Source organism: Octodon degus, unplaced genomic scaffold, assembly GCF_000260255.1.
Source record: "Octodon degus isolate 3935 unplaced genomic scaffold, OctDeg1.0 scaffold00146, whole genome shotgun sequence".
Lineage (NCBI taxonomy): Eukaryota > Metazoa > Chordata > Mammalia > Rodentia > Octodontidae > Octodon > Octodon degus.
In genome coordinates, this window is record NW_004524722.1 from 4,187,913 (window position 1) to 4,196,990 (window position 9,078).

The following is a 9,078-nucleotide window of genomic DNA, read 5'->3' on the forward strand; positions in this document are numbered from 1 at the left end:
CACTTTCCTCTGCCCCATAATCTCCTTGATCAGAAAATTTGGGACACTACCGAGTTACGTGACGTTACAGTACAAGTTCTCATATGTCCTGAGTCTTAATTGACCTTGGAAGGATTGCTTTCAAGGTTTATTCTCTTGTCAGCTACACAGCAGTAGCACCCTAAAAGTGTCTGACGTACTTCACTGGTAGTCAGGTGGACTCTTCCAGTGAGATTTTAGAATTGTAAATCTGTATCACAAAAGAGAATTTAGGACTCACTAAATTTTAGAATCAAGAGTTTATTCATAAGAAAATGAATTTATGGGGCTGGGAAGATAGCTCTGCAGTCTAAGTGCCTGTCTGGCAAGTGCAAGGACCCGGGTTCAGTTCCCTGGTACTGCATGCCCTGCTGGCCCCAGAACTCTGGGTGTGCTGTGCTGACCCTTAAACCCGGTGTGGTAGTACATGCTTGTAATCCCACCACTGAGGAGGCTGAGACAGGATGATTACATTGAGTCCAAGCTCATAGGGAGACCCTGTACTAAATAAATAAATAAATAAATAAATAAAGAAGAAGAAAATGAATTCATGGAAATGGATGACAGGATTAAGAAGATAATATAGAAAAAAATGAGCAGTGAAGGTACAAGATAAGGAACTAGTGTACAGACCAGGAACCAGTGTGCTATGTCTGGTATATGTGTGTAAGCACATTTAAAAACTATAGTGTACATGATCTGATTAGGTGCACAATATTTCCACACAGAAGTGAGGAAGTCTGGGGCAAGAGAGAGCTAGCTAACTCTGTTAACAGAAGGGCACAATCTGAGGTAACCTGAGCAATATCTCCATTTTATAGTTGGACTCAGTTCAGATTCACCCTGCACCTGGCTATGTGATCAGTTGTCCTTCCAGTGCTCCTAATGCCACCATCTCAGGCTTTGTATCCTTACTGAGCCAGCCAATTCCACTCTCAGGCTGAGCTGGTCTCCTAGAAACAGCATGAGAGAGATTCTTGTTCAAACGACATAAAGTGATCCCCTGTTAACTGTGGGACCATGTTGCAAGACTCTTAGTGGATAATTGAAATTGAACCCTATATGTACTATGTCTTTTCCTGCACCCACATAGCTATGATACACTTTTTCCTTTTCACTTAAAGCAATCCTTTATGGCTCCTCTTTGGAATATCCAAATTACCTGCATCATTACTCTTTCGCTTAGAGGCAAGGAGGCTGGGTTTGTGTATCTTCATATTAGACAGTCCTTGGCACCTAGCAACAACAATTCTCTCAAGAAGAGCTGTGAGCACTTAACATTCAATGCACATTGCAGATGAGAGACAGTTGCTTTGGACCTGAGTGGTCTATCAATGGCATCCACTGAGATTATCTTTTTTTTTTTTTCTGTTGTAACCTAAGTAGTATGGAGAAGTGTAAAACTCTGAGTAGATATTTGGGCAAGTTTAAAATGTAGAATTAGGATTTGGGATTAAATCTTTATGTCCAATATTTATTGGAATTAGGTTTATTGTAATTGTTATTTTGAGTTAAAGTAAAAATGGTCATGAAGTATTGGGTTACTATTAAAGTCAATAGAGGCTAGAAGTGGGAACTCAGTGAGGAGGTTAGGTTTCAGTGTTAATCTGTGTTAGTACTAGTATTACTATATTTAATTTTGAATTCGTTTTAAGGTGATGAAATGATATAATTAGAATTTACTATTAAGTACAGAGGAGCAAAAAGATAGAATAGGAAAAAGGAAGTGATTTTATATCTATTTATCATCTATCTATCTAGCCTGTCTATCTATCTATCTATCTATCTATCTATCTATCTATCTATCTATCTATCATGTCTTAACTCAATGTATATTCAGTAAGTAGCCTTTCTTTGAGAACTAAATAATTTAAAACATGATTACAATTTTGTTTTAGTATTTCACTTGTTATCAAGATTGACTATGCAGGTAGGGTTGTGGAGTAAGTAAATAGGAGTGGGTAAATTTGCATTTGGTACTTGACTTGGTGTTAGACTGAAATTAGGATAAGATCAGAATTTGGATGGACAATGGAATTAGAGTTTACATAAGAGAATAAGACATTGGGATGAAGGAATCAGGGCTTTAGGATTTTGAGAACCTGACGATGTCTTCTCTTTGCCTTCCAGCATCTCTGTGCCTGGCATTGGCCGCTGCCCAGCTCCTTCACTATGGTGGTCCCTGCTGGCAATGAATCTAGTGCCACATATTTCATCCTAATAGGTCTCCCAGGCTTGGAAGAAGCTCAGTTCTGGTTGGCCTTCCCATTGTGTTCACTCTACCTGATTGCTGTGCTAGGTAACTTGATGATCATCTACATTGTACGGACGGAACACAGCCTACATGAGCCCATGTATATCTTCCTTTGCATGCTTTCAGGCCTAGACATCCTCATCTCCACCTCATCCATGCCCAAAATGATGGCTATCTTCTGGTTTAATTCCACTACTATCCAGTTTGATGCTTGTTTGGTACAGATGTTTGCTATCCATTCCTTATCTGGCATGGAGTCCACAGTGCTGTTGGCCATGGCCTTTGATCGCTATGTGGCCATCTGTCATCCACTACGCCATGCCACTGTGCTTACATTGCCTCGTGTTGCCAAGATTGGCATGGCTGCTGTGGTGCGGGGTGCTGCACTGATGGCTCCCTTGCCTGTTTTCATCAAACAGCTACCCTTCTGCCGCTCCAATGTCCTTTCCCACTCCTACTGCCTACATCAAGATGTCATGAAGTTGGCCTGTGCTGACATCCGTGTCAATATCATTTATGGTCTCATTGTCATCATCTCTGCCATTGGCTTGGATTCGCTTCTCATCTCCTTTTCCTATCTGCTTATCCTTAAGACTGTGCTGGGCTTGACACGTGAAGCCCAGGCAAAGGCTTTTGGCACCTGTGTCTCCCATGTCTGTGCTGTTTTCATATTCTATGTACCTTTCATTGGATTGTCTATGGTGCACCGTTTTAGTAAGCGGCGTGACTCTCTCCTGCCTGTCATCATGGCCAACATCTATCTATTGGTTCCTCCTGTGCTCAACCCCATTGTCTATGGGGTGAAGACAAAACAGATCCGGCAGCGCATCCTTCGCCTTTTCCATGTAACTACACATATGACGGACTCCTAAGAATCACTGAACAACCTTGTTTTCATTCAAGTTCTCCAATTCAGATTCTTCATGTCAATGTTTTGGAAGACAGTATTAAGAAAACAAATCTCCTTTAACAGAATACAACTTGGATCCTTCAAAGATGAAACTGGTTGGGGATTCTCCATGTGGAAAGGTGTTGCATGACCATATACCTCCAGTCTCCATTTTTCCATATTATGTTCCCCAATTATTAAAACTCTGGCATAGTAGTGGCTGGAGGGGTTTTACTTCTCCTTTTATAATCCTGTCCAGATTGAAGTTGCTTCCACTGGTGGTCCACAGAGGTCTGACATAAGGGCAGTGTACCTAAAGGATATTTGTCAAAGGTCTAAGCATAACAGAAGGAGAATAAATACAAGAATCCAATAAAATTAGATCACCTAGACTAAGACTCTAACTTCCTTTTCAGAATTCGCAATATTTATAGGTCTCAAGAAAGGAGATATACATGGCTTTCCTTCTTAAAGACAACACCCACAGAGAAGAAATAGTTACTTTTTCTCTGGGTACTGGGCCCTGAGGAAAAGTTGAAAAAAGCCTTTAAAAATCCCACATCAGCTTATTTTTTGTTCAGAAAATGAAAGATAACACACTTGTTCTGAGAATGTTTATAGCCTATGGATTCTTATTTTCTTCTTTAGTTTTTAAAATCAACCTTTTGGGTAGGTAGAAATATTATCAGCAATCTCATTATACCTGTGGATAAATTGATATTCCATGTGACCAGTAAATTACATAGGATCAATAAGCTCAGAAAAAATTTAGACTTTTCATGTCCAGTTCTCTATAGCAAATGACAGGATTGTTAGACAACAGTAGGATAGTGTGTTAGGTATTTCCAGAGTTTTCATTTTCTAGAGGAGCTATTTAATGTTGTCTGTCACTGATTCTGTATTGTACTGGGGAATGTCCCGTTGCTGGATCTCATGGCTTTAATTCTAATAGCTCTGTTCTTTCTGGTTCTGTTGTCACCACACCTGTTCTGTGGAAGCAGGACTTCTTGGGGGGAGTTCTTGAATAGTGGTTGATTTAGGAAATGCTGGGATTAGCAGTGGAGGCCGGGAAGACTTGTTAGAAAGAGAAGCAGCTGAGGCTGCACAGAAGCCCATGGACTCCCGGTCGGTCTTGTTCCCACAGACCACAGACAGGATTACTTCCTTGGTAAAGAGGCATAGAGGCAGCATATATAATTTCTTGGATTGTGACACAGGATTTGAGGATTGTGGCAAATACGGACTTGGCTAGGCCCAGGTGGGTGGTGGCTTAAAGAACTAGAAGTATAAGATGGGGTCAGTGTGGCTTTCAGTCACTTTGAATTATATGGAAGAGTAGCTGGCCTCTCAGAAGCACCTGACATTGGAATTGAGAAAGGCACAGAGGGAAAAGACACATGTTTTTCTTATTAGGAAAGAAATATGTGATCATTGTAATAAAAACTTAATACAATGTGAAAATATAGAAAAAATAAAAATATGATGAATATCTCCAATAAAGTTGTTACCTTAAAAGAGTTAAAAAATGTTGTTAGCATTTTGGTGTTTTTGTTTCAAATTTTATTTTATAATTATTTTTTAAAGTAAAATGGCTGTTTATTCAGCTTCTTATCATGCCAAAGTGTTCTGTGCATATAACACTATAATGAGCACACCCTCTGTAGCAGGCAAAATTGTACATCAAACTATATGTCAGATTACCTGATTATATAAAAATGTAAAATGAGAATGATTTAGCAATTCCCCTTAACATTCTTAGTAATTCAGTAAGAGATATAAGGCACGAAATCTTAGTAAAATATGACACAAGAGCAATAATACAATTCTCACTTAAATCTAACTTGTCATAATTTGTTGTGAATATACAGAGATAAACTTTTAAAACATTGTATTTACTAAGATTCTGGCAACAGCTTTATGTAACAAGATGCAGCATACCAGGCCCACCTCTCAACTTGTTTGTAAGTCTCAGCTTCAATATGAAGCTGTTTAAAACAAAAACTCAAAACCTGCTTTTTACATGCTAAATATTTTGGAAAGAGTGCCCTTACACATAATAATGAACTTGAGACAGTACAAATAAGAGTTAACAAAAGCTAAATATTGCAGCCTGAACTACATTCATACAAAAAAAATAAAGTAACTATCATTGGTTACAAAAAATTTTCCTAACTGGTGAAAACTTAATAGTGTAAAACATGCATTTTAGAATCTTTAGCTATTAAGTTCAAAAAGTACCAGTGTTTATATGAAACAATTCCTCTCCAAAGGCGAAGTACGGTCAAAAATTAATTCAAATGACATAACACATTCTAAAGCTAAAAAAAATTCAAATTTTTGTTGATGTGGAGATAGACCTAGGACTTTGGGGCTTTCTCATGCTGAAAAGGGCTATTTCTCTGGTTCACTCAAACAGTAAATGACAAAGTCTACAGATGCCATTAAGCTCAATAAAGGGCAAGAAGGCTCCTACCCAGCTCTGACCTCACCAGGAAGCATGGCTACTGTGTCCACAAAAGTAGGTGTGAGGACTAAAGTCACACTATTCTGCTAGCTAAAGGGATAGCAAACCACCCCTCCCTTCACCCTAAAAGCTCCTTCCAGAGGTAAGTAAAAAGTATACAAGGGGGAAAAAAATTAAGACACACTTATCTAAGAGTAAAGATTTCAAAATATTAATGTAATCCCTACTTTAAAAAACTTAACTGGAGTCATCTGGCCATTTCTGATTACATCTTAAGATGTATCAGTATTCATTTCCTATTGATTTATCACCAGATACTTCTAGTCAAAAATATTAGCTTTCTTCCCAAATACTTTAATCATGAGTGTGAACTGCAGTGTGTTGTCTCCAAGCTTATCACTCACTGGAGGAGAAAAAGTAGATGTTCAAGCAGCAAGCAACAATTCTGGCCCTTTATATAGCAGCACTGGAGTGCCTGTTGAATAGTCCGGGAACAACTCTAAAAAACAAGAAAACTCATGCACATTAGTACATATATCACAATTTCACAGGTGAAATTTCTTTAGACATTGCACTTTCTTCGTAGGGGAGTCCTCGTTTTTGTTAATGTTAAGGTGACTCAGGACTTGAACTAGCAGCCTTCTTTTTCTTCTTACTGTGTTTCTTATGCTTCTTTTGTCTGTTTTTTTTTTTTTCTGTTGCTTTTCTTCTTTTTCGCTTGTATCTCTTCAGTATGATCTGATTCTGACAAGGACTCAGCTGAAGGTTTATCTTCAGGATACATCTCTCTTTTCTTGGTAAGTCCTTTAATGTCTTTTTCTTTCTCAGTTGCATCCTTTGACTTCTTTTTCTTTTTTAAACTATCCTTACTGTCTGACTCAGTTCCTGACAGGGAGTTTTTAAAAGATTTATATGAATGGTTGTTCTTTTTCTTTCTCCTTTTTGCTTGCTTCTTTTCCTCATCCTCAGAATCTGAAGAACTGCTGGAAGAATCAGAGCTCAATGAAGAAGATGAATACCCTGTAGATTTCTTCTTTTTTTTAAAAGATGAGCTCTCATTTCCACTTAATTTTTCTCTGTGCTTTTCTAGTTCTTTCTTCAAATTCTCATTCATTTTTTCTTGAAATTCAGCCAAAGCCTTAGAGCCTTTTTTGCTCTTTCCTAGTTGCTCTTTCACCTCTTTCCAGGTAGGCCTGGGTCAATTCAGATAATACTGGATTGATGGTTGGCCCTGAAGACTGGATTTCACCTCTTGATCTGGCCATTGCTATTGGATTCATGTAGGCCACCCGAGCATCCCATTTCTTCATGGTACTGGATGGAGCACCGAGTTAAGACTGCAATGAGGAGATAGCTCAGTACAGTAAGCGCTTCCCTGGCAAGTAAAAGGGTCTGAGTTCAATCCCCAGTTCTGAAAAAAAAGTGCAAAAGCCAGAGCAGGCTACAGAAGCAGCTGAAACAGGCCTGCCACATATCCTTCTTGTTTCAAATTTTAGATGTGCATCTGTATACATGATTCTTAATGGGAACAAGATATATAGGTGTCTTTTATATTTGAAGAATTAATACATAGATATGTAGGTGAAATAGATATTATGCTTTGGAGGCATAATAGAAAGATAATAGGCAGAAAAATCAGATAGACCTATTAAAAATGTTTCTATGGGTGCAGCCGTTATCCTAAATTTTAGAAGGACAAAGATTCATGAATTTGGTACTGACTTTTTGAACTGTTTCATGAATCTAAATATACACACCACCACTACCATCACCACTGCTCCCTTCCTGATGTTTAGTAGGAATCTCCTAAACTCTGAGCCAGATCTCTGGTGGTTTATTTTATGAATACTCACTAGAGTTCCCTACAAGGGTCCAGAATAAGTATTAGAATAGCCTTTGTGCAAAAGTGAACAGAGTGGCCCACACCCTTTATCTTGAACATACTTTGCTTTGCTCCTAAATCCCAAGTAGTTTGCAGGAGTTTTGCCAAGCACAACTCTGATTGTCTAATTCCCTTCTTAGAATACATGAAATATCTTCTATCGTCTTCTAAATAGAGTCCAAAGTACATAGAATGGGCCAGCAAGATAGTTCAGTGGTTAAAGCACCTGCTTAGGAAAGCTTAGGCAAGAGCACAGGGACAGCGGTTCAATCCCAGGCACCACATGCTATGCCAGCCTCACCCCCACAAAAAACACAAACACAAACAAAAACAAACAAACAAAAACCAGAATACCTGTTTTTGCCATATTTCTGATATATCACTAATGTTTCAACAAATGTTATTGTTGTGTTATAATACCTATTTTTTTCTGGCTGATTTTCTGCACCTTTTTTGTGTGATATTGGGAGTCTAATCCAGGGGCATTCTTCTACTCAGCTACCTGCTTAGCCAGCTTTGATTTTTATTTGGAGACAGAGTCCTACTGAATGGGTGATCTTCCTGCCTGACCTCTCCCACACCTGGGACTACAGGTGTGTGCACTATTCCTGGTTTGACGTCACATGGGTCTGAGTCTCTATGTCCTTTGAATTGTCTGTGCCATTTTTCTTTTAGTAGTAACTCATAAGTTGAAGCTCTTTGTAAATCTGTAAGTCAAAAAAGCATTCATTCTTTGGTGTTTCCAGAATTTTCATACCATTTCACAGCTGTACTATTTCTCGTTCAGAAAAGTTTGAGGGATTTCTGAGTCATTGAGTTGTAGCTATTCACATTACAAAGCCACTTTATACCACTCCTGCTATTAGGTTATGATGAGCTTGTCTTGGACACATGGGTGCTTATAAGGAGGGCCACACCCTTTTACTTGTCTGGGCTTCTGGACTGAGGCAGATAGGAATTTGGGAAAGGACCACATGCCATTTTTTTTTTTTTTTTTTTTTTTTGGTGGTACCAGGGATTGAACTCAGGACCTTGACTTGCGAGGCAAGCACTTATTGCACTGAGCTATCTTCCTGCACCCCACATGCCACTAATTTAAGGCTTCAGTATTGCTGTTCGCTGTGTCTTTTAGACACAACCCCTCAAGGTTCTTGCCTGGAGTCTCAGAGCTTTTGACTTTAGACTTGATTCAAAGGAAGCGAAGCAGATATGGAATTAAATTATGCTTTTCTTACTCCTCAGGAAGCCAGAGGTATATGTAGGGCTTTTAACTCCAAGTGAAATAAAGTGAAAGATGGGAGTAAGGAAAATCTGGAGGTCTTAAATGGGGACATAAAAGGCAATGCCTGGATGAAGTTACAGGAAGAATCTCTGCTGAAGCAAGTGGCACCATAGCACCTGACTAACACACTTGTTTGCAGGAAGAAAAGCTAGTAAGGTAAGGAAATGTGGCAGGAAGAGTAAGGCTAAGAAGAACCAAAACATGACAACAGGGAACTTCTACAAACTAGAGACTCTCCTAACAATAAGTGCTTGCTTGCTCCCTGGCTTTACAGCAGTTTTGATTTATT

At 38.9% G+C, this 9,078-nt stretch overlaps 1 protein-coding gene and 1 pseudogene across 1 annotated transcript in view; one reads left to right on the forward strand and one right to left on the reverse strand.

Annotated features, from left to right (window-relative positions):
* Window positions 1-3,237, forward strand: part of LOC101563332 (olfactory receptor 51E1) — an 11,225-nt gene extending 7,988 nt beyond the window's left edge. The window contains exon 2 of the mRNA XM_004641973.3: window positions 2,149-3,237. Coding sequence (XP_004642030.1) covers window positions 2,191-3,144 — 954 coding nt within the window. The 5' untranslated portion in view covers window positions 2,149-2,190 and the 3' untranslated portion in view covers window positions 3,145-3,237. The remainder of the gene's footprint in view (window positions 1-2,148) is intronic.
* A 2,997-nt stretch (window positions 3,238-6,234) lies between these two features.
* LOC101563727 lies at window positions 6,235-6,935 on the reverse strand (annotated as a pseudogene).
* Window positions 6,936-9,078: the final 2,143 nt, after the last annotated feature.